The 27,208-nt window shown below is 35.2% G+C and overlaps 1 protein-coding gene across 15 annotated transcripts in view; it reads right to left on the bottom strand.

The window, feature by feature from the left end:
* Window positions 1-5,113: 5,113 nt before the first annotated feature.
* Window positions 5,114-27,208, bottom strand: part of znf512b (zinc finger protein 512B) — a 146,075-nt gene continuing 123,980 nt past the window's right edge. For 8 of the 15 annotated variants that reach the window (XM_073939525.1, XM_005162004.6, XM_009296700.5 and 5 more), the window contains 5 exons: window positions 23,702-24,049; window positions 19,246-19,347; window positions 18,967-19,029; window positions 18,740-18,838; window positions 9,126-10,710 (listed from right to left, as the gene is read on the bottom strand). In XM_073939525.1, coding sequence (XP_073795626.1) covers window positions 10,348-10,710; window positions 18,740-18,838; window positions 18,967-19,029; window positions 19,246-19,347; window positions 23,702-24,049 — 975 coding nt within the window. In that variant the 3' untranslated portion in view covers window positions 9,126-10,347. Of the gene's footprint in view, window positions 8,835-9,078; window positions 10,711-18,739; window positions 18,839-18,966; window positions 19,030-19,245; window positions 19,348-23,701; window positions 24,050-27,208 lie in introns of those variants that run through there. The other 7 variants (XM_005162005.6, XM_073939523.1, XM_073939522.1 and 4 more) reach the window with 4 other exon arrangements.

Below are 27,208 nucleotides of genomic sequence, written 5' to 3'. Positions count from 1 at the left end.
AACAAGCAAATGAAAGCGAATACAGTTCGCACCAAGCTTTGGAAATAATATTTAAGGTTGCAGAAGTGCAAGCTATTGCTGTAATATTTCGAAAAGAAATCAATTGCAGTGTTGTGATCGTATAACGTCTGCATATGTGTGCGCCACATAATCTAGGAAGACGGGTAATTGAAGCCACGCACAATAATCCTGGCGGAAACTACACGCCATCTTTCTTGTTTACTGAGAAATATAGCGTGACAACTAAATCTCCAATGAGGAAGATACATTCTACAGGGCAAAAGTCAAAGCACGGTGCTTGCCTATGTTAAAGTAGTCGCTTTCTTGGAGCCAAAATAGCATTAATATCCCAGTTCAGTGATTCCATTTAACCCAATATACATAGAAAGTAATGCTGACCTGCTATTTTAGTTTCAACCTGGCAACACTTAGGGTATATTGGTTGCCTCTACCACAATCTTTCAAGAGGACATGAAACTGAATCACATGAAACCTGTGAACATGTCAGAAATGTATTAAACCATTAAATCTAATTAAATATTAAACTTAAAGTCAATTATTACTTAAATCTAATATATTTTTGTTAATTGAAAAAAAATGTTAATCTTCAATCAACCTTCTCTGTTTGTTGTGGTGGTCCTTTGTTGATGTCAGTTTTACAGCTTCATGCTGATGATACACAGGGTAACCTTTTAAGCAATGTTGTTGCAAAGCATGTTGCTTGGTTGCTTTTCTATTAAGATTGGGCAAAAATGTTGTATCTGTAACCCATTGCCCTAAATATTGACCACTTTTGGGATAATTTCCTAAAGTTGCTCAGCAACATTGCTCAAAAAGTTGCCCTGTGCATCATCAGCCACAAAATTCTTAACCATGTCCCTCCTAACGTTAATTTGCTATAAGCAAATTATGCACAAAAAGAAAGCCCACTTAACATTCTGTTGAGTAAATCAACATACTGAAATAAAAGTTTCAGAAACTTTTGTTTCACGTGGATTTTAAGTGGGCGTGGCTTGTTTTGTTTTCTTTTTTGTACTGTGAGCAGATTGGATGTAGTAAGGTAGGCATCTCCCTTAGGGGCCGATCACAAGGAATGTGCTTTTCAGTTTCAAAAATGAGAGCTGGACCGCATTGTTTTTTGTTTTGTTTTTTTTTTACAAGAAAAAAAGAAGTGTGGTGCGCTTTTTATGTCATTAGGCAAAAACTAAATCAGTAGCGTGCTGTGCGCTAGTGTTAAAGTCATACAGCTACGGATAGCTCAAAACAGTAACCGCTAGTCTCTCCTCTATCTTCAAAAGTCTCTGTAGTCATCTTGAAAATGCAAACACTGCAGTCATCTCAACGTAAAACCCCGCCTCTGCTTTCATTTGATTGGAGAATGAAAAAGATGTGATTGACGTAACACTTTTTCTGCCCAGATTTAAATTTTTTTCAACTGCTAGCACACAACGCATAATTGCAAAAACGCAAGGCACGGCAAGCAGTTAAAACATGAGGGACGCATAAGTAGAACACAAAATGTTTGCGCCTGTTAGTAAATCATTCAAAAAATGACCTCACAATGCAAAAAGCATGTTCAGTGTGATCGGCCTCTATAACAGACACCTCCTCCTTACCATTTCTGTTTGCTTGTCATAGCGCTGTCAAAGCTGACAGTTGGAGAGGTGTAGTTGAGTATCTTAACCACACCCAATATCTCATACAGACCTAATCTGAGAATTTAACTAAAACAAACAGGAAGTGCATTTTCAGATAAAAAATTTAGGTTACAAGGGCACACTTTTTTTTCTCTTAATTACACAGACAAACTGTTCATCACGAAACTCCCAATGTGAGCTAACAAAATCAACATGGTTAGTTTTGATTTCATGAGTACTTTAAGCTTTTAACTAAACAAACATGTAAGAATTAACAATTTAAAAAAAAATAAAAGAGCAGACAATGTTAAAACAAGTAGATTTAAATTTTGTGCAAGCTATGCCTATTTATGTTTTAAATTAATTGTAATTATTCAATCACTAAAATAATTAAGAATTAAATTATTATTTGAAAAAAAATAAAATAAATTTACAGCACAAATGCTTTTTTTCTTTTGATCTTGCATGGGCTGAAATCTAATCATGTTCTTAACCGTTTTCACAAAACCGAGTCCACAAAAGTATAGTTAACGCTCCGGACAGGTCAAATGTGATCTGCTACAGTATTGCATTGCAGACATAGATGGCAAACTTGTTCACAATTTCATGCGCAACATTTTTTTTAAGGTATATTGGCTACTAGCACCTTTTGCCTAAAACCACGACAAACCAAACCCTAGTTTTTATAAGCAACTATAAAGAATAAAATCACATTCACAAGTATTAGTATAAAATAAAGGTATGCAACTTTGAGCTTACTCTGTAGTTTTTTTTTCATTAGATAAATATATTTTGTAATAATTTATCCTCTTTTTTGTGACCTGTATTCTAATAATTTTATGGCAATTTAATTGCGGTTTTCAAGTACCTCAGTTTAGATTTATTAAGGTTTTGGAATACACAATTTCTGTTGCAAATTAAATAAATGTTTTGATTAATCTATATATATATATTTTTACAAATCGAGGAAGGATAAAAAGACACTGCTTCTATTAGTCTCCTTCAAGGGGACAGTTATGGCTTCAAACATCATTTCCATCTCATATTTGACATAGATTTGCTTTCTAAATCGGGGAATGGAGGATGGGCTTCCCTTGCACGTATCTATGGGATCGTATGGCAGGCATTCATGTTGGAAACTGATCTAACAACACAGAAGCGCTCGTTTAAAGTTGGGACAATGGAAGCGTGACAGTGCCTGCAGAAAGTGCAAGATAAAGAGGGACGGGGAGGAAGGGTTAAAGTGCATCGCCAGCGTTTTTTTCTTCTTCTCCCTCAACAGGCCTTGATCATCAGGTTGGGAATCAGTGTGTGCAGGATCGTTCATTTTGTTTCTGATTCAGGGACTGCAGTGACCAGTCTGATTGTGCTCTTCATGTGCCTGTTCAGCCCAAACACTCTAAACACTATTGCATACAGTCACTTAAGTGCAGTAAAACACATGCACATCACTAAAAAATTCAAGAGATAAAGGGATGGTTCACCCAAAAATGAAAATGTACTAACATTCAAGTGGTTCCAAGCCTTTATGAATTCTTTTTTTTCTGTTGAACATAAAATAAGATATTTTGAAGAATGTTGACAATGAAATCTGTAAACACTGACTTCTAGTAGGGAAAAAAAACACTATAGAAGTCAATGGTTACCAGTTTAAAACATTTTTCAAAATATCTTCCTAAAACACAACATATTTTGTGTTTGTAAAAAAGAAACTCAAACAAACGACAAATTTTCATTTTGGGTGATACTATCCCTTTAATGAGTGAATCTTACAAAACAAAAATAAATAAATAATAAAATGCCTGAGGACAAGTGGCACCTTAAATCTTGGAATACACTTTTGTATATAAAATCCAATGTCTAATTTTGAATTGATCAAGTTCCCACATTTGTCTCTTAAATTCTCATTACCGTCATGCAAAGCATCATTACCATAAAGCATATGTAAAATATATTTTTGGGCAGTATAACAAATATTACCTGTAATGTATTCAAAATGTAACAGTTTAATGGGGCTATATGTAGTAAGTTTTATGTATTAATATATTTTTTGGTGAAGAGCTTGTAATGAAGCTTAACATCGAGACCAGGGTTGCCAGGGCCACAGCCTGTGTAATTGGGCTTTCCAGTGTAATTCTCTACTTTTAACCACTTGGCATAGGTTATTTATTTATTCCATGGGTTAAAGTTTTGACATATTTCATCGAGTAGTTACTGCTGCAGTTCACTTGATGGCCTCTGGTGTCACACATTTTTAAAGCAGCAATAATCTATCAATTTATAACAAAAACAAGAAAAAATAATAAATGCACCAAAGAACACACATCTCTCAAAATAAGTGCTTAGCCAAATAGCAAAAAGCAAGCACCTAAGCTACAAAAAATACAAATATATTAAATTAAAAAAGCTAACACTTTTTATTGAATAAATTGTTATTTTTAGCTTTGGTTTTGCTGCCTTTTTATGTAATAAAACATTAATGAAATTTTAAACGTTTTTGTATCAGAGTAATGACGACTGAAATATTTGTTAATTGTCATGAAAATAATGTTTTAAAGTAAAAAAAAAAAAGATTAATGTACCAATTTATTATGAAAGAAGAATGAAATGATTAATATTTTTTTGTATTCCGGTAATGATAATTAGAAGAAAAAAAGTTTTAATTGTCATTAAAATAATGTTTTAAAATAAAACTGAAAAATGTATAATGTATCAATTTATAATTAAACAGTAATGGGATTGAAACTTTTTTTGTATTCCGGTGATGACAATTAAGATAAAGATTTGTTAACTTTAATGAAAATAATATTTTAAAATAAAAATTCGATAATGGTTCAATTTATAATGTAACAAGAATAAAACTGAAAATATTTTTTTTTTTATACCGGTAATGACAATTAAAAGAAAAATGTGCTAACTGTCATGAAAATTTTGTTTTAGAATATAAATTTAAAAATTTAGCAACTCATAATAATACAAGAATAAAAAAATAAAATAAAATATATTTATATATATATATATATATATATATATATATATATATATATATATATATATATATATATATATATATATATATGTGTGTGTGTGTATATATATATATATATATATATATATATATATATATATATATATATATATATATATATATATATATATATATATATATATATATATATATATATATATATATATATATAGTTTTCCGGTAATGACAAATGAAAGGAAAAATTGTTAATTGTCATGAAAATAATGTTTTAAAGTAACATTTTTATAATGTATCAATTTATAATAAAAAAAACAATGAAATTGAAACTGTATTCCGGTAATGACAATTAAGAGAAAAATGTGGTAATTGTCATGAAAATATTGTTTCAAAAAACTAATAAATGACAAAATAAAAAGCAATATATAGTATTTGTTGGCTCTGTTTAGAAGGTAAAATGTTTCCTGACATATTTTGTGAGATTCACTCATTTGTTTTTTTTTTTTTTTTCAACCCTTTTCCATATTTATTGAAGCCATTGTGTTTCACACCAAACATGAATTGCGCTTGAGTTGAATGTTTAAAACTAGCGGGAAAGATGTGATTAAGGTTATCATATTTTCATGAACATATAGTATGAAATCAAACAAAATTCATGCAACACTTGCATGAAAATGTAAATTTGCATTTGGTGTGAACTCATCAATAGGGGCAGTCCACACAGAATTCAGTTTTTCATTCCAATTAGCTGCTTTTTTATTGTTCTTTTTTTCTATGTAAACATGTACTAGATGAATGTGTTTGACCCTGCATGTCATTTCCAGCATCTCACAAACAACATATTAGTCTAAACACCCAAGGTAAACTTGCAGTTTTATTTTCATTTCGCAGCCTCGCGTCTTGCTTTTTTAAACACAAAAGCTACTTATTGGAAAGGACCTCCTAAGTTTAAGCAAGAAATGATGACATCACAGATGTCAAAGGGCATTCCTGTGCTTTGGATGATTCAGTTTTCTGCTAACATACTATACAGTATCATAAACGTTTGGAAACACTAGGATTTGTTAATGTTTATTTGAATGAAGTTACCAAGGCTGCAGTTATTTAATCAAAAATACAATAATATTGTAAAATATAACATTTTTATCTGTAAATACTGTATGGCTGTACTGTAAGGCTCTTTTTAAAAGTTAGTTTTACCATTTTTGAATCATTCAGCTTATCACCAGGTTTGATGTGAGCACTTTTACCTTAGCTTAGCAAAATCATGGAATTAGATTAAACCATTAGCATCTGGCTCAAATAGTTTAGATACTTTTTCTATTTAAAGCTTGACTCTTCTGTAGTCACTACATGTACTGAGACAGATGGAAAATAAAAATAAGTTAATTTCTGGCTAGAAACTATACTCCTATTCTGGCGTAATATTCAAGGAACTAAACAGCAAATAAATTATATTAACAGTAGGGCTGCACAATCTTGGAAAAATCTGATATTGCGATATTTAATTTTTCTGCAATAAATATTGCGATATGAATACAGTTTTGCGACTGAATAGCACTAAATGATGGTTTTCCAGGGAATCTAACAGTGTTCAGGTACAGAAATTGAGTAAACCCAACACAATCTCATGGAAATTCGTAACGTTTTGATTTAGTGGCTAATTCGTATGAATTCGTTTGATCTAATTCGTACAATTTAGTTTGATTTGCTCATCCCCCAATGACGGGTGGGTTTAGGGGTGGGGTTAGCTGCCACGGTTCCTTTTTAAAATCGTACAATTTCGTACGACTGAACTCGTACGAATTCGTACAAATTAGCCACTAAACTGGCAAAACGTAAAATACTTATGTTTGCTCGTGAGATCAGGCTGGTAAACCCAATGCAAAACATGCTTTTCTTACTTTGCTTAGTCTCGTTTTTAGTCCAAATATTCAAAAATTCTTTTGTTTTGTTTTTGACTTCAGAAGAAATAAATCAGAATTAAAAAAGCAAAACAAGTAAAATGATCAGCCAGTGGGGTGAGTAAAATAATCTGGTTTTTGCTTTGAAATGTAAAAATTTGAGAGAAAACCTATTTTTTGGCATAAATCTTATAGATTCTGAATAAATATAGTACTTAAATACATTTCTGTAGCTCCTAGTTAACTAATTCAGACTGAAAATGACATATCTTGCAATTTGACAATAGCGGATGCACACATTGCGATATAGATGCTGAAACGATTTATTGTGCAGGCCTAATTGACAGTATATTTAGAATGATTAGAGTGATTTCTAAAGGATCATGTGACACTGAAGAGTGGCTTAATGATGCTGATACAAGAACTAATCACATTTTAAACATATGCAGTTAAATATATGTACTTCACAATAATATTGCTTTTAAATAAATGCTACCTCAGTGAGCAGAAGAAATAAAAGTAACCATCATGTTTCCAAACATTTGACCTGTACTGTACTTTTTACTTTCCACCAGCCAGTCAGAACTGCATATTCATTAATTCCTCAAGTTAAGCACCACAAGCTCTTAATCTCATAAAAACAATCCGACAAAAAATCAAAAGCACACAGCACAACCAAATTTCGAAGCATACAGAAGTTTAAACAAAGACCTCCAGGTCAACCGCAGTGAACTACAAACTACTGCAAAGTGCCTAAAGGGACGCAGAAAATGACTCGCATTAGGCTACGGGCTTCTGACCCCTCACAGACAGGACACAAAGCACATAAGCGACACTATTGCACAGTAGCAACAGCCCTCCATCTAAACTCAGCTCTTCATTCAGCTGCCACTGACCAAACACGTCCTAAAACAATGCTTTTTGATGCATCGTGTTTGAAACCGATGGACGAGGATGAATTGCTTTGAATATATTCGTATATAGATATAATATTTATGTATATATACACGCAGCAGAGTATAACCGTGGTGAAATGTTAGCAGTAAATTAGCTCACCATGCTAATTCAACGGGTTTGATAGCTAAAAAGGAAATCATGAAACCACCGGACATGTTGACATACTGTAGACATACAATAGAAAATTGAAAAGAAATGTGTTAGCTTCTGCTATAAAAAGCTTTCATGAAAAATGATAAGTAAGTGTGTGTGTGTATACAGGGCCGGACTAGCTATAGGGAGCACAGGGACATTTCCCATTGACTTCATTGGGGGTGGGGGGCTAATAATTCTCAATTCAACTGTATGTATATAAAGACATATATAAATATAAATGAGACCGCTTGAAAATTCTCAGTTTCTGGAGAATTACTGAATTTCTAGATATATTACTACACTGTAAAACCCAACAGTCAACTTCCTCAAATGAAACGAATATAGTTAATTCAAAATTGACTAAAAGTTAATTCTACATTTGATAAAAGTTTTTAACTGTGTTGAAGGAAATGAGTTAATTAAATACCTTATTACTTTAACTCAAATGGAAAAAATTCACAGTACTCATATAGATTAGTTTTTAACACAAATGGTTTGTAGCATTCGGTTTCCTCAAACAGTTTGAGTTTTGTGAGTGCTGTGTGCTTTTGATTTTTTGTCTGATTGTTTTTATGAGATTAAGAGCTTGTGGTGCCTAACTTGAAAAAACAGTTTGAGTTGCCTTAACTTATTGAGTTTTACAGTACTCAGTTGGTTTGAGTTCTCTTCATTTAATGGGATTTACTGTGCTCAAATTGCTTAATTTACTCAAATGGATAAAGTTCACAGTACTCATTAGTCTTAGTCGGTTTCCTCAATTGGTTTGAGCTACCTTAACTTTTTGGGATTTACAGTGTAGAGTTTTACAGACTAGATATTTTGTAAAATGTTAATATTAGTTTTATTCTAAAAAGGTCTGACAATTTTTTTTTCTTCATTTAGAGCATTTCTTAATGACATTTGGTCAGAATAAGAAAAGTTTTCCTTTACTGTCATTGAAAATCAAGGTTTTTTCCACCATATATTGATCGCTATACTCTTCTGAAGTTAAAACTTTGAAATTGTGTGCTTCTAAAATTCATATTAATATGTCTGAAAACAAGGCAACTTTTTGTTAATCACAAAAATTACTTGAAAAAAGCTCCAAATGTCAATATTTTTATATCAAATTTGGTCAAAATTTCTATTGAATGTTTATGTGTATTTACCCATACTTTTAAAAATTAATTTATTACAATCTTCAGTGGGGTTGACGCAGTGGCGCAGTAGGTAGTGCTGTCGCCTCAAAGCAAGAAGGTTGCTGGGTGGGCTGGGTCAGTTGCCGTTTCTGTGTGGAGTTTGCATGTTCTCCCTGCGTTTGTGTGGGTTTCCTCCAGGTGCTCCGGTTTCCCCCACAGTCCAGACATGCAGTACAGGTGAATTGGGTAGGCTAAATTGTCCGTAGTGTATGAGTGTGAGTTGATGTTTTCCAGGGATGGGTTGCAGCTGAAAGAGCATCCGCTGCGTAAATAAGTTGGCGGTTCATTCCGCTGTGATAAAGGATAGATAAAGGGACTAAGCTGAAAAGAAAATGAATGAATGAATGAAAAATCCTCAGTGACCTATTTTAAGAAAAGTTACTTTTTAGGGAAAAATATATTTTATTCATTTATTCATTTTCCTTTGGCTTAGTCTGTTTCAGAGGTCACCACAGTGGAATGAAGAGCCAACTAATCCAGCATTTGTTTTACACAGTGGATACCATTCCAGCTGCAACCCAGCACTGAAAAACACCCATACACACCCATTCAGACACACACTATGGACAATTTAGCTTACCCAATTCACCTATACCGCATGTCTTTGGGAGAAGATGCAAGCTCCACACAGAAACAACAACTGGCCCAGCCGAGACTTGAACCAGCAGCCTTCTTGCTGTAAGGCAACCGTTAGCCACCGTGCCACCCCAAATTATGTTTTATTCATTTGTTCATTTTCTTTTTAGCTCAGTGCCTTTATTAATCAGGGGTCGCCACAGCAGAATGAACCACCAACTTATCCAGCATATTTTTTACGCAGTGGATGCCCTTCCAGCTGCAACCCATCACTGGGAAACATCCATACACAGTCATTCAAACACACACCACGGACAACTTAGCTTAGCCAATTCACCTATACCGGATGTCTTTGGCAGAACATGCAAACTCCACAGAAATGCCAACTGGCCCAGCTGGGACTCAAACTAGCAACCTTCTTGCTATGAAGCGACAGTGATCCACCATGCTGCCCCAAAATATGTTTTATTTTTATATAAATAAAAGCTTGCAACATATTAATTTTAAAAGTAACTTTTCCCAACAATGTTCATAAATATAAGTTGTAAATCTATAAAAACTGAGAATTTTCAAATCATTTCATCATTTTTTCCCCATTGCTGTATAAACACACACACACAGACACACAAACACACACACACACACACACACACACACACATATTGAGAGCTTATATGTTAACTACCCCTTAATTAGAATGAACAACTTATTCAACTGAACAATAAAAATGGAATGAAAAATTAACAGGAGTACTAATATATCAGCATACACAAGCACACACTCACACACACACACACACACACACACACACATGTATATACTCAGCTTAAAAAACCCAAAGATCAGTGTGAAATCCAATCATTTCTGTTTGTTCAGCCGCTCGTTCTTTCTTTCTGTGACCAAATCAAACAATGCTTTTTCATCTGCGTCCAGGTGGAGTTGGGAAAGCATCCCTTCAGGTGGTGAATGCTGTGCTACTCTTTCCTAGTTTTTCCTCTTTTCTTTATAGGGTGCTGTGTGTCTCTGGGTAGGGCTGGACTTGCGGTGTGCAGCAGGACAGGGGGTGGTGTTGGGGTGTTCGTGTCGGGTTCTGGCGCAGGGGTTTGAGTCTCTGGGGATGGGGGGGTCTGGATCTCTGGTGGAACTGGAGCTGGATCTGAGGTGAAGCTCAGAGTCTCTAATGGAAATGAGCTTGTGGTCAGCAGGTGGTGCTCTTTGGGTTTTCGTCCCCTTCTCTTCCCAGGCACTGCATTTTTCATGTCTTTCTGCAAGCCGTTGCTCTCGGGCTCTTTCTTCTTGTTGTTGGCCATCTCGTTGGCGGATGCTCGAAACCAGTTCTGTGCACAAAAGTCCACATTAGAGTTAAAAAGGTATCTATTGATCTGTATTACTCTTGAATCTGAAACTACTAAAGCTGAAACATTTACAATGTTCTGGGTTGATTTGAAACACATATGACATTATTTTTCTATTATCTATAAAATAAATAGTATCTTGTACACTGAGTTAATAACCGGTATGTTACATAAAATACAGCATAAACTTAAATCCTGCACAGCAAACAACTATATGCATTCGGAAAGTATTCATAGCACTCCACATGTCTTTATGTTATAGCCTTATTCCACAACGAATTAAATTAATTTATTTCCTCAAAATTCTGCACAAAACACCCAATAATGACAATGTGAAAAAAATATTTTTTGAAATTGTTGCAAATTTATTAAAAATAAAAAAGCTGAAAATCACATGTACATAAGTATTCGCAGCCTTTGCGGTAATTTGAGCTTAGGAACAATCTGTTTTCACTGATCATTCTTGAGATGTTTCAGCAGCCTTATTGGAGTTTCCCTGTGGTAAATTCAGTTGATTGGACATGATTTTTAAAAGGCATACACCTGTCTATATAAGGCCCCAGGGTTGACAGTGCATGTCAAAGCACAAACCAAGCATGAAGACAAAGGAATTATCTGTAGACCTCTGAGACAAGATTGTCTCGAGGCAAAAGGCTGGGGAAGGTTACAGAAAAAAAAAATCTGCTGCTCTGAAAATTCCAATGAATACAGTGGCCTCCATCATCCATAAGTTAAAGATGGAATCTCCAGGACTCTTCCTAGAGCTGGCCGGCCATCTAAGCTGAGTGTGAAGGGCCTTAGTCAGGAAGGTAATCAATATCCTGATGGTCACTCTGTCTGAGCTAAAGTGTTCTTCTGTGGAAAGAAGAGAACCTTACAGAAGGACAACCATCTGTGCAGCAATCCACTAATCAGGCCTATATAGTAGAGTGGCCAGACGGAAGCCACTCCCCAGGGGCGGAATGGGACGAAAATTCAGCCCTGGCACAGTAGCCACACCAGCCCACATGACCACACCGACACAGCCCCACCGACAGACATGCACATTTACTACTTATATTGGTGTACAGATAGTGAAATAATATAAGCAGTACCATATATGTAATAGATATTTAAACATTTAATGTATGTGACTGGAAGAAAAACAACCCGTTTATAACAAATTCATACATACAGTAAAACTAAATTAAAATAATTTAAAATCCGTGTGCTGTTTGTTTACCATTTGTCTGCTATTTATGATAGGAGTAACCTGTGAATGTGTATCACACACACACACACCTTTACACACAAATGGACATGCAGCACTACATTCAGCATATTTTTATTCACAAATAACTATACTTGTCATTCTCTGAAGTGTTGTTCTTTATTGCCACGGTCCATAGATTATGTTGGCTTCTCCTTGTTTCTATGTTGACAGTAAACACATTGTCTGATTCTACATCTTCTTATCCATTTTAACTCTGTAACTCTGCAATTGTAATATGCCTCTATGGCTGTCTGAGATTATACTTGTTTCTCACCCTTGCCTGACTCTTATTGTGTCCATGCTTCTTGCTGGTCTCTGCAGTCACTGTGTCATCTTTATTTGAATCACTGCTTTTGCTAGGCTTGACTCATTCTAGCTTTTAATAAATATGTGCTTATGAAACAATTACAGGTGACCTAAAGAATAAATATTAACAATTATGGCCTATTCTACAGTTAAGTTCAAATGTAACTATGTAGACTTAACTACATTTTTGACATGTGTTCACCTCTACTGTAGAACTACAAACCCAAAGTACAGTGTGTAATGTTTTTTTTTGTTTTTTCTACCTCTACCATACTCCTCCCTGTCTCTGCTATGCCTACCGTAGCATCCTTTCTCACAGCACTGGTATTGGCAACACCCTAGTTAATAAACACAGTATAGGATGTTAAGATTGCAGCAAAATGTTTTCTTACTGACTGCTCTGAACATTTGAATACCAGGGTTTCTGCAGGTTTATTCAAATCAAATTTAAAACATTACAAGACCCTTTTAAGACCATTATAAATAAAATTTTAGACTTATACAGGGCTAAACACAAAGGATTTTTTCTAATGGTCTGGTAACTTTAGTAAATAGTTTTTGTATTAATTGAAGATAATGGGATGTGTTGCTTTATTTTTCCTTCCATGATTAGGGAATTTAATTTGGAGAATTTGCTGAAAATAACGTAACAGCTGTTATAAACTGAATCTCTTTGCAATAAAAAAATTATTTGGCCAGATTGGGTAGCTTTACTTGGATAGAGGGAAATTAAGAACAGTTTAAAATGATTTAAGACCTACAACACAATATTTCAGTGAACTTAAGACTATTTAAGGCCTAATATATATATATATTTTTTTTAATTTAAGACTTTTTAAGACCCTGCGGAAACCCTATATACAAATTAATACAATTAAGTAATAACAGTAGCACCGAAATGAATAGAATATAAAGCAAAAATGAAAAAAAGCAGCAATATTTGTGTGTACCAGCAGATTTGTACATTTTTAATCCTTCATGATATATAGTTATTTGTGAAATCATGCTGAAGTGTTGCTGGTGCTGCACCTTCATTTGTGTGTAAAGGGGTTGTGTGTGTGTGTGTGTTTGATACACATTCACAGGCTCCTATCATAAGGGTTACAGGGTTAATTCATTTTTAAATAGAGCCACAGTGTTAAAATGGCTCACATGAGCTTCTATTTTGAAGTGTTTCTGACAACCAGTGATCTCATACCCCTTGTTGATTGTACATGGAAGTGTTTTAGTATCTTTATTTGTATTTTTTTTTCTGATTCCTTAATTTGTTCATTTTAATTTGTTGTAGACCACACCAACCCACAATGATACCCAAAGTGATTGCTAGCACTTGCATACTCAGTACTTGTTGGAAACTTTGTGGAAAGAATAAAGAGTCAAAATAATTCTGGATAGATTGAATCTCATTTTCCCTGACAATGAGATGATTATGTACTGTAACCTATGCATGTATTTAATGTATTAGTTTAAAGACTAGCTATGTATTCAGAGTTCACAACAAATGCATACAGTACTGTGGCTATAGCTTTAGGTTCTTTTGCATGTTAGAATATATTCCTAGTAGCATATAGCAGTCTGTATACCAGAAATCACGTAATCTGCTGATAATGACATATTAAAATGTGCGGGAGTTCTACGCTAAGCTGACAACTGTTAAACACAATGTAGTCACTGTGTTTAATGCACTGTCACAAACTGTCAGAAGTAGCGTGAATGGCGAGACATTTACTTGGTATGTTTTAGTATAATGACTTAGAAGTGCATTTTCTGTTTTCTTACCTCCTCTACCGCGCTACTGTCCTCCGACGCAGCAGCCGAATGTTCGAGAATATTTCAGTAATATGCATTTGGCAGCGTCTGATTTTAGAGCCCTTTTGCGCTCTTTCTCTGAGCTTTTCGGCACCGCCTTTTCTTTTTACGGTACATCTCTGACAATTAGCTTGTGTGGCACTTATTGTTTGTTTTACATTCTTGCTAGATTTTGATTACGTCCGCGAAACCTCAGATTGGGTCGGCCCCTCTCGAAACCAGCCGGCCGTCGCCAATTGGACCAAATGCGCAACATTTATTATTATAATTATTATTATATCATCATAATATCACATCTTGTAAGAGAAAAAAGCTTGTAAAAGCATGTAAAAACAATACATATAAAAAAAAAAAACCTGACCGGCCCACATTTAAAAAATGGTCCGGCCCTTCTGGCATTTGCCAGAATTGCCAGATGGCCAGTCCGCCCCTGCCACTCCCCGCCTGAAATTTGCCAAAAGACATCTAAAGGACTCTCAGACCACAAGAAAAAAAATTCTCTGGTCTGATGAGACTAAAATTGAGCTCTTTGGAGGGAATGCCAGAAGTTACGCTTGGAGAAAACCAGGCACTGCTCATTACCGGGCTAATACTATGCCTACAATGAAGCATGGTGGTGGCAGCATCATGCTGTGGGGATGCTTTTCAGCAGCATGAACTGAAAGACTAGTCAGGATAGAGGGAAAGATGAATGCAGCAAGGTACAGAGACATCCTGGATAAAAACCTGCTTCAGAGTGATCTTGACCTCAAACTGGGGCAACGGTTTATCTTGCAGCAGGACAATGACCCAAAGCACACCTCCAAAATATCAATTAAGTGGCTTCACAACAACTCGGTGAATGTTCTTAAGTGGCCCAGCCAGAGCCCAGACCTAAATCCTATTGAACATCTCTGGAGAGATCTGAAAATGTCCGTACACTGTCACTTCCCATCCAACCTGATAGAGCTTGAGAGGTACTGCAAAGAGGAATGGGAAAAAAAATTCCAAAGACAGGTGTGCCATTCTTGTGGCATCATATTCAAAAAGACTTGAGGCTGTAATTGCTGCTAAAGATGCATCAACAAAGTATTGAGCAAAGGCTGTGAATACTTATGTAAATGTGACTTTCCAGGTTTTTATTTTTAATACATTTGCAATCATTTTAAAAACCTTTTTTCACATTGTCATTATGGGGTATTGTGTGTAGAATTTTCAATTAATTTAATCCATTTTGGAATAAGGCTGTAACATAAAAAATAGGGGTGTCAAAATTAATTGTTTCTTCGGTGCACCGCGATGCAGACACGGACAATTCGGTATCGATTCAGTAATAACCATAACCGGTTATTATGTAGTGACGTCATTTATCTCCTACGCGCTCTGTCGCGAGGGAGGTGAGCGCCGTTATTTACAACACTCAGCCAACTCAGGGCCGGCCCGTGGCATAGGCACCATAGACAAATGCTTAGGAAACGCACCAGAAATGAGTGCGCTTCAGTTGGTTTTGTTTTCGATTTTCCTGACACACTTTCAGTTATAGACGGCAATAACTCAAAAAACGCTTACCCTAAAAAGATCTAAAGTGTGTTTCTTACAGAAAGACAAAGCTGGTTATGTTTCACAGCTGTCTTTCTTTTTTTCTTCGACATTACGAGCACTGCTCCGTTTAAGCCCTCGCAGTCTGCGTTTACTTTAGCCGGCAGAGCTCGCGCTGAGAGGAGCTCTCTGTAAGGGACCGTCGGAAAAGTGCTTATTTTTTTCGTTTTTTTTTCCGTTTTTCTGCTCCGCTCAGCGCGAGCTCTCCCTGTTGCGAGGGCTTAAGTGTGTTTGTTTGTGTGTGTGCGTGTGTGTTTGTTTGTTTGATGCTGTCTATGTTTGTGAATGTGTTTGAATGAGAGACAGTGTGTTGCTGTGTGTCTGTGTGTTTATACGGACAGCTTGTTATAGCCTCCCCCCTAAAATATAACACTTTATATGGAAAGCATCGTCAATGCACCGTGATGCACCGAGGTATCGAATTGAACCGAATCGATGGCATGATAATCGTAACCGAACCGAACCGTGAGACCAGTATAGGTTCACACCTCTAATAAAAAATGTGGAAAAAGTGAAGCACTATGAATACTTTCCAGACGCACTGTAAATACAGTTTAAATCAGCCAGAATAATTAGCCCAAAATTATTAGCCCCCCTGCTTTCCCCCCCAATTTCTGCCTAATGGAAATAATTTTTTTACATAATTTCTGAATATAATAGTTTTATAACTCATTTCTAATAATTGATTTCTTTTATCTTTGCCATGATGACAGTGGGCGAGGCATTGGCGCAGTAGGTAGTGCTGTCACCTCACACCAAGAAGGTCGCTGGGTCGCTGGTTCGAACCTCTGCTCAGTTGGCGTTTCTGTGTAGAGTTTGCATGTTCTCCGACAAAAAAATGAATGAATGATGACAGTGCATAATATTTTGATACTTTACAAGACACTAGTATACAGCTTAAAGTGTGGTTTAATGCCTTAACTATGTTAATTAGGTCAACTAGACAAGTCATTGTATTACAATGGCTTTTTCCAGGGACATGGTCTAGTAAAAATCGCCTGTGCCCTAGTAAATGCTTTGATTTACAGTTTACTTTATATATATATATATATATATATATATATATATATATATATATATATATATATATATATATATATATATATATATATATATAAGTGTATTAAATATAAGTGTATTAATTAAGTGGTAATCCCAGAATAAAGATGTTATTTTTTCATGTGCCTCCAAATGAATGCTTGTAAAACAAGCAATGTAGTTTAACTGAAATCTGTGCATGTGCACAGAAAACCATTCCCACGCGTCTCACACACTGTTTACATTTATATTAATAAATATGATAATATATATAAATAATTTTTTAAAAATTATTAACATTGAAGAGCTGAAGATGTGTGTTTTGCTTTAGTAACTTTTAATTTATTTTAATTTTAATTACATAATTCTAACTGTATTCTAGAATTTGAAGATGTTTGTTTTTTGCTAATATAAATTACAGACTCATTCTAACTGTATTCAAGAATAGAATCTGAAGCTATGGGTCCAGCGCAATAAGGCACAAGACATGTTTGGCACGATTTGTTGGTATTTTCAGACCAGCGCAACACAAATTTTCCCATTTTGCGCCATGTTGTTTAAATAGCAAATCCATTTGCACTGCTTTTTGGATTTATGTGTGTGATGCTCTAAAATAGACTGTGCAATTGACCAGCTGAAAGCTGTTCTAAAGTCCAGCACAGAACGCATTAGTTGCGCTGCTTTAATGTGTACACATTGCTTAATATACACATTATGTACAGCAATACACAAATATCTTTACATATTTTATTCAAGACAATTTGTGTTTGTATTATGTTATTATTATTAGTAGTAGTATTTATTGTATGCATGTTTTTTGACTACAGTTCATTATTATTTTAGACTTAAGAGAGACAAGACTCTAATTGGTTTATTGCGCGTTATGCTCAAAACACACCCACAACTCATTAAGAGAAATTTTAGAATAAGCACAACCCTCTTAGACCATGCACAGGGCATTATTCCATCCTTAAAATAGCAAAAGTGGATTTGGACACACCCTTAATGCTTTTGCACTTTACACAATGCACTTTAGACTTTGTGCCTAGATCATCAAAATAGAGCCCTATGTGTCTTTAGTTGTAATACACAGATCTTTAGATGAATGAGAAGAACACAGCTAGAATGAGTCTGTAAATTAAGCTATATGATAAAAAAGATTAACTTTAGATTTTGTATATACAACCTCATTCTGGAGTCTGAATATGTTTTTTTTTTTTTTTTTGCTCTAATAACTTCAATTACAGACACATTCTAACTGTATTCTATAATAGATAAAATTGAAAGGTGTTTTTGCTCCAATAACTTGAAACACATACTCATTCTAACTTTAAACTAGAATAGATAGAATCTGATAATGTGTTTTTTGCTCTAGTAACTTGAATTATAGACTCATACTAACTGTATTCTAGATTACACAGAATCAGAAGATGTATTTGCTTAAAAAAGCTGAATTAAAGACTCATTATAATCTTATTCTAGAATCTAAAGATGTGCATTTTTGTTCTAATATCTTGAATTAGATATTAGGCAAGGCAAGTTTATTTACAGTATATAGCACATTTCATATACAGTGGCAATTCAAAGTGCTTTGCATAAACAGGAATAAGAGACAAGTGTAAGAAAATAAGAACAATATTAGAATACATTTAAACTGTATTCTGGAAAAGACAGAATCTTAAGATGTTTTTGCTCTTTTAAGCTGACTTAGAGACTCATTCTAACTGTATTCTGGATTAGATAGAATTGAAAGAACTTGAATTAGAATTGATTACTTTTTGCTGTAATAACTTACAACACAGACTCATTCTTACTGTATACTAGTATATTTTTTTACTCTAATAACCTGAAATACAGGGCAATTCTACCTGTATTCTAAAATTTGAAAAATGTGCTTTTGCTCTAATTGCAGAGCTATTTGAACTATTCTAGAACAGACAGAGGATGTGTTTTTTTGCCTAGTGATGAAATTACAATAGTGTCCTACACAGCAGATATCACACATCTGTATATAATTGTTTGTTTTACCTGAGAGTGTGTCTTGTTGATATGATACTTGACGCCGCTCTCAGAGTTAAACTCTTTCTGACAGAGCAAACATGTGTATTTCCCTACGTCACCTCCTCCCTGTGTGGAGAACAATGAACAATATTGATGCTCATACAGTATGAGCAATGACTAAGAATACAGGTATAATGTATATACAGTTATTTATATGAAACAACTACTGTGCATTGCACAGGGAGGACTTGTACCTTGTTACAGCTTGCCAAGTGGGCTTTAAGTCCAGATACACTTGAGTAGATCGCCTCACAGTTCTGTTAGGAAATCAAGACAAACTTGAAGAAAATAAGCAACAACAAAAAAATGTCACAAATTTTTTATTCATTTTTAAGAGCTCTATAATGAGTTTCTTCAAGTAATCTTCATCAAATGATCTCATTCAGATGTTCACATTGACTTGAAATCTGTCAATGAATCACTAGCAACTGTTAATGTAAAAATAAAAAAATAAAAATAGACCATTTTCTTACACAGTTAGGGCAGCAGATGAATCCTTTTTCTTTCACTTCGTTCTTCCAGCTGTCCACAGTTTCAGGGCTGAAGTTTGGGAGACCTGGTCGTGTGTAGTTGAGCTGAATAAACAAATACAGACACATTATTTATAACGCATGCATGTGTATAAGATGAGTAACTACCAATATTTAGAAACATTACTCTGTATTTATGAACTACTGACATGTTTAAAGTTTGTAAAATTGTGCTCTTTTTTTGTTTCCTAAGGTGTAGCCATACAGTGTGACTAATCATTAAAAGGAAATGTTCTAAAATTGTTAAAAAGTTCAGACAAAATGTATCTAAATTTAAAGAAGGTAAATACTACTTTTTAATAACACTACTAATACTAGCTAATACTACACAATGTATTTTAGTATATATTTTTAATAAATTGTACATAACAAGAATATGCTGTTAACAAGGTTATAACATTTTTTATGTTTTTTTTCTAAATTTGACATTACAAATATTAAGGTTCTTATACTTTCTTTGGGTGCTAAACCAAAAATAGTGATTGGGTGACAACAAAACATTGCTTTAAATGTGCAGTATTTAAGTTTGACAACCAGTGGTTAAACTAGGTATTGCACATAAGCGCAGGTTGCCAGATTCTAAATGTTCTAAGTGTTCTAAATAAAAGCAACGGCACTCCATAGAAGGAATATTTTCCATATCAAAAGAAGTTTTTGACCTAACCAACACCTACAATTTATATTTTAGAAAAGGCTTCTATTTCTTGCAGCTGAACAACAGACAATGATCACCTCAGGTACATCTCATGTGCTTTATTTAGTGTTAAATGCTAATAATGTGATTTCGAATGCCATTTCAGAACTTAAAAATTATACAAAAATATACTTAGAAATTATAAAAAATAAATAAATTTGAACTTTAGAGGCCCTATCATACACCTGGTGCAATAACGCGCAAGACGTGTTTCTATGACGTATTGCTATTTTTAGACCATACTTTTTCCATTTTTCGTTGTTTAAATAGCAAATACATTTGCGCCACTTTGTGGACTCATGGGTGTTTTGGTCCAGAAAAGAGGTGTGTTAAGGCACATTGTTGACACGTTGCTATTTTGAGAAACTAAAATAGACTGCACAATAGACCAGCTGAAAGCAGATCTAAAGTTAGTGGTGCGCCTCGCTTAAACATTGCTTAAAACATACAGAATGTGCAGCAATACACAAATATCTTTACAAATGAAAAAGAATTAAAGGAATAAAATATTACAAAAATTATTATTTTCCACATAAATCTAAAAATAGCTGACTTTATGCCTTCTTCATCTCGGGGAGCTTATTCAGTTTACTCATGACAATTTCCTTTTGCATAATGTTATTATTATTAGAATTATTTATTATATGCATTAATAAAAAATAATAATAATAAAAAACATAGATTTGCCCACCTATCATGTTTTGGACCATATGGGCATAGCATGTGTATTTGTATAGAACTCAGTTTTTTGACCACACTTCACTTCACAGCTCGGGAAGACACCCTAACTCATGTTATTCCCCTTATCAGGATAGAGAGAGATGGGGTCCAAGCGCAGTGTCTAGCCCGGCTCCAGAACGCTCCCCCCTCCGATTTAAATAGGTATTGGGTTTAATAGTGTGGAGTAGGGGTGGTGGAGGGATGCTGAAGTCAAGAGAAAACAGAGGTATGACGTGTTTGACTGTTTATAGTGGTTTATAGCTGATTGGATAATGGAATGTTTGTGTGTGATGAATAAGGCCCCATTTACACTAATGCGTTTTAGTTTGAAAACGCATAAGTTTTGCTACGGTTACGCCAACCGTCCACACTACGCCGGAGTTCTCGAGCGCCGAAAACGGAGCGTTTCGAAAACGCTGGAGAGGCCGTTTTCATTCTGAAACGCTGCTGCTCCGTCTCAGTGTGGATGATGAAAAACGGAGACATCTGAAAACGGAGGCGGGGCTGCAGACGTTCGCCTCTCTGATTGGGGCTTTTCCTGAATATTAAGTAGCCTAACACACACAGTTCATTCCTGCATTCTCTCCGTGTAAGTTTAGACTACGCAAGTTTGATCAAGGCTGCAGTCTCTTCTTCTCAGTTTGATATGGAAAAGCAGACTATACCGAGGACACGGGTAAATCTTCAAAGGGAACAGTGTACTTTATAACTTCATTCACATCACCCTGGCTACGTTGTTTCACTTTCTCAACAATAAAATGTAAACATGATTTAAGGAACTGCCTATTTTTATTTTAATGTTAGCAACTTAGACAGCAGAAATGTTGAGGCGTCATGCTGCATGAGCGTCATCTTCACTGTGTGGATATTTATAACAAAACGGAGCCGATAACAACTGCCTCCTTTCAATTTTAGTGAAAATACGAAACACACCCTCTCTTTTGCTGAATATCAGTTTTAATAATCGATAATGGCCATTATAAAAGTATAACATACAATAAGTTTATACATTATAGGAAATAAAGGTAAGCGATCAGTCAATATACAGAATAGGCTACGTGGTTACATTAATCATTAACTTATCTTTGCGCTTAGCCAAAACACGTTACCTGAGAACAAGTAATAGATTTCAATGACCAAAGTCAGGGAATATGTCGTTAGATAAAGACAACAAGATGAATGAAATATTCCGTTTAATAAATATAGTGAGATTAGATCCAGCGGGAGATGCTTGATAAGAAGTCCGACTAGCACAGCTCTCATCTGGGTAGATGGGCTGCAGCGCTTGCCCGAGTGTCTGTGTGGTCACGTGATGTGCGTTTTCAGCATTTTGTTGTGGACGGAGAGCAGTTCAGAAACGCTGGGTAAAACGCGAGTGTGGACGCGGATCGTTTTCATTCTAAAACGCCGTTTTAAAACTAAAACGCACTAGTGTAAACGGGGCCTAAGCCTCATCAAAGACTGATCGTGCTCCTCCCGAAATCTTGTTTTGAAATGAATCCTTGCGCTTAACAACAAAATTAATTATGTAGGCTAATGGATGTCTGTGTGTACAACACGTTTCCTTATCCACAAAAGAGGGTGAAAGTAAAGAATGATGAGGCTCATTCTCTCACTGCAGATGCTCTGTTTAACTGTTTTCTGGCTAGTGAAGTGTTTAGTTTTTCCATTTACACACTCAGCCATGTAAATAGCATATGCGCCATGGCAAGACACAACTGACTTTTAAAGGGAATGGGAGATCAGACTCTAATTGGTTTATTCTCAAAACACACCCATAACTCATTAAGATAATAAGCACAACCCTGTTAGACCATGCGCTGTGGCGCAGAGTGAATTTTTCCATCCTTAAAATAGCAAAAGAGGATTCTGACAAGCCCTTAATGCTTTTGTGCCCTGCACTTTGGACTTTGCGCTTAGACAGTAAAATAGAGCCCTAGAACCGTGACTCAGTGCAAGCCAACATGTATCTGTGACTCAGCATGTACATTTAATAATCTTAAAAAGTTTAATATGTATATGTAAAGGTTTAATATGTATTAATATGATAATAAACCTTACCATTTCGTTGGGGTGCAGTAAGTCTGAATGGCTGTATTTATATTTTTGTCATGTTTCGTCTGGTGCAAACAACCAAATTGCTTATAGTGTATCTCGTCACTTAGCCTGTTGTTAGGACAGGGTTACAATGTAACCCGCTCACCTAATGTTTACTTTCATAATATTTATCTTATTTGCTAATTATGAAACACCTCATGTGGAACTCTGAATCTGCGTCTCAATCTGCTACTCTTCACCAGAGGTCACATTTTGGTCACAGATGAATACTTTGAGTGCTGTTCAATTCGTAATGCACATTTTAAAAGTAGAATATCTTTGACTTTAGCATTGTTTTTCAGATAAACGAGAATTATCACTTAGCATATTTCTGAAATACCTGCATATAATATATGATATTTTCATGCTTTAGAAGAGTCAAAAACTTACAGCACCTTTAACATAGTGACTCAAACTGTCATAACATTGTCTGTCAAAATACTAAAAGACTTTTCCAACATGAATTCTGTCAAGATTAGAAAAATATCATGTAAAGGATTTACAATGACACTTGACACCACCCACTGGCTTAATAAAAGGTTTATTTTGACTATGCTAACACAAGATCTGATTGCTAAATGTTTTTCACAGGAAGATAATGTTTTTAAGTATGTATACAAAAACCTTTATTTTTCTGTGTGATCTGTCTGAATAAAGAATATTTGAATATTGTCACCAGGAGAATACTGTCATCTGTACAAGGAACATTTCAAAAGCCCAAAGAAAAAAAGTTCTGTTTTTAGTAAATTCTTGTTAGGCATAAATATTCTAAAAACAACATTTGCTGTCAAATTATTGACATCTCCAATAGTAAACTAAAGTTTACTTAAATCTTGAAAGTAATTAGAAATTGAAATTTTAAAGTTAGTAGGTCCAACATCACTTTACCCTTTTAATATCAGGAACAAGGTCATCTTTGATTCTTCGTTTGGTGCCCCAGTCTTTGGCCAGCTCATCCTCTGCAATCTCCTGCAGGTGAAATACAGCCACCTGAGCAGAGCGCCGTCTCACCCGGCCACTCGGCGTCCTCTCCAAATCCAGCAGGTCCTCCACTTCCCCTTTCTCTTCCTTCCTCTCCTGCATCTTCTCCACCTGCTCACCTTCGCTCTGCCTTTCCTGCTCTATGCTCTTCTTCAGCACAGGCTCTTCCTCCTCCTGTTCCTCTTCATCCTCCTCCTCCTCATCATCATCATCCTCTTCCTCCAGCACATCCTCCTCATCTTTATTGTCCTCCTGCTAAAAATGAGAAGTCAGAGCATTCAGAGGCATTTGAAATCCATTCAGATATCATCATTATATGTCTATTATTTTATATTGTTTTATGCTATTTTACAATATACTGTGTTTTGCAGATCTGTATTACATTCCTATCATGTTTTAAACTTGAAAATGGTTTGTAGACAGTGAGTTTTAGTAATAAAAAAAAGTAAAAGTAACAAAGTGATAGTAAAGTGATCACCCTAAAAAATCAATCTGTCATTATTTCACCATCAAGTGTTTCTAAACCTTTATGAGTTTCTTCTGGTGACACAAAAGTAGTAACATAAAACCACTGACTTCTGTAAAAACCAATACTATGCCAGCAGACACAGGACGTCAGATTGATAGAGTCAGAGTCCAACGTCAGGCCAACTTTAATTTCTAATGTCCAACCTAAAATCAACCAATTATCAATGTCTAATGATTTTACAGCTTGATGTAGAGTGAACGATACCAATATGATGTCTATCAGACGTTGGATTTTGGTTGCCATGCCTGACAAATAAATGTCATATTTTGACATCTGAGGCATCATATGATGATGGTTTAAGTTGTTGGCTCAACATTGGATTTTGGTCACTCTCCAATACAACCTAAAATCAACCAAATACCAACATAATTTGATGTCGATATTGGACATCAAAATAACATTGTCCTTAGACACTGGCTAGACATTACATTTTGGTCACCTGAAGTCACAACTTAAATCTAACCAAATAGAATTGAAACCAGAAGTTTAATTACACTCTAAAAAAGGAACATAACCATTTTTTTAAATGTCTGATGGTAAATCATACTAAACGTTTACTATTTTAGGTCCGTTAGGATTACCTAAATCATTTACATTTGCTAAATGCCAGAATAATGAGAGAATTTTGTTTTTAATAATTTTTTATTAAGTTCTGGACCAGTGGTCACCAAACTTGTTCCTGGAGGGCTGGTGTCCAGCAGATTTTAGCTCCAACCCTAATCAAACACACCTGAACAAGCCAATTAAGGTCTTACTAGGAATACTTGAAACATCCAGGTGGGTGTGTTGAGGCAAGTTGTAGCTAAACCCTGCAGGGACACCGGCCCTCCAGGACCGAGATTGGTGACCCCTGTTCTAGACAATCAAAAGTTTACATAATTTTTTTTGCCTTGCTTTAAACTGTATAACTTTAGTCAAAGGTTTTGGATATCCTTACAAAAGCTTCTCACAATAGTTTGAAGGAATTTTGGCCCATTCCTCCTGACAGAATTGGTGTAACGGAGTCAGGTTTGTAAGCTTGCTCGCGCAAGCTTTTTCAACTCTGCCCACACATTTTCTATAGGATTGAGATAAGGGCTTTGTGATGGCCACTCCAAAACTTTCACTCTGTTGTCCTTAAAGTAAATTTAAACTAATTTGGTAGTATGCTTAGGGTCATGGCCTGTTTGGAAGACCCATTTGAGGCCAAGTTTTAATTTCCTGGCTGATGTCTTGCGATGTTGCTCCAGTATTTCTACATAATGTTCTTTCTTCATGATGCCATCTATGCTGTAAAGTGGACCAGTCCCTCCTGCAACAAAACAGCCCCACAACATGCTGCCACCCCCATACTCCACAATTGGGATGGTGTTCTAGGCTTGTAAGCGTCCCCTTTGTCCTCCAAATGTAACATAGGTCATTATGGCCAAACAGTTCAATCTTAGTTTCATCAGACCACAGGACATGTCTCTGAAAATTATTCTTTTTCCAAGTGTAATTTAGTAAATTGTAATCAGGCTTTTTTGTTGGTTCTGTCTTGTTTACTTTCCCATGTTGTACACAAGGAAGGAATGTGTTAGAGGTTTTCCTTAAATACTATTTAACAGTTGTGCCTCCAATCAACTCAAATATTGTCAAATAGCCAATAAAAAACTTCTAAAACCTTGACCCCATCATCTGAGCTTTTTCAGAGGCATAATAATCGTATTGTATGTAATCTTAACTTTCACAAGTTATAAAAGTTATAACAATTTCTCAAAAAAAAAAGTCTCTCTGTTATTCTGCTATTAAGCATTACAGAAACAAATTTGATAATCCGAACTTACCCAAAAGAAAAAAAAGTTTAGTCACATTAACATCTGTTTTTTTTTCATGGTTATGTGCATTTCTATACAGTACGTAAACTTTTAAAGCTGGTTTCAACTGTATTAACATCTTATTAGGTTGTGTGCCTGCTGGGATGTTAGGCAATGGTTACAGGCTAAAGCTTTCTTTAAAACATCTTCTTTAGTGTTCAACAGATTGAAGAAACTCATAAAGGTTTGTGAAGGGTGAGTAAATGATGACAGAATTTTCATTATTTGGATAAACTTTGAATAAAACTTTTTATAGAATTAGTTTTACCAAATAAAATTCTGTCATTAATGTTAGAGTATGTTTTTTTTTTTTGCCATATACGTTGATGATACACAGGGCAACTTCTTGAGCAATGTTAATTTTAAGGTGACACATTTCAAAGTGATGTTGCTTGGCTACTTTTCTATTGAGAATGTACAACAACATTTTATCTGGCTCGGGATGCTCAAATTAGTTACCCTGTGTCTCACCTGGCTGCCCATTAATGGTGTGATTACTCAAACAATTGCCCCATGTATCATCCTCTTTAACACAGGGCAGCTTTTGAAGCCATATTGTTTTTTGATATCCTCCAATCAGAATGCTAAAAACTTCCATTCATTTTATTAAAAACAGCTTGTTCTGCTACTTGATGTTGCAAACTGATATTTTCTTATCATATGATTCTTTGTCTGTATAATCATGCAAACACTTGTTTGTAGACCAAGTAGTTTGACTGTTTTCTGTCAAGTTTCGCTGATGTTTAGGTTTTTCTAATTGCTACAAGTAGCTTAAACACACTCATTCAGCTGTGGGAACCGGCGGACGTGCAGCAACTTTAATCATAAGGTAAACACAAAACAAAAGTTTCCATCTGGAGCTCCTTCACTAGACTCAACACTTGTAAACAATCGCTCCATCGGGCTCGTGGCTCTCAGTCACAGCTACCAAACCGACCAATCACAGACCTTGCAATATGCATCATTTCGACGTGTAGTTACATATTTTGAGAGGTGCATGTCATTATTGCGCTCCGGCTGCACTGGACCATATGCGTGCACTTGAAGCAG

This window comes from Danio rerio, chromosome 23 (assembly GCF_049306965.1).
Source record: "Danio rerio strain Tuebingen ecotype United States chromosome 23, GRCz12tu, whole genome shotgun sequence".
Lineage (NCBI taxonomy): Eukaryota > Metazoa > Chordata > Actinopteri > Cypriniformes > Danionidae > Danio > Danio rerio.
The sequence above is the reverse complement of the archived record's forward strand: the minus strand, read 5'-3'. Positions and strand labels throughout refer to the sequence as shown.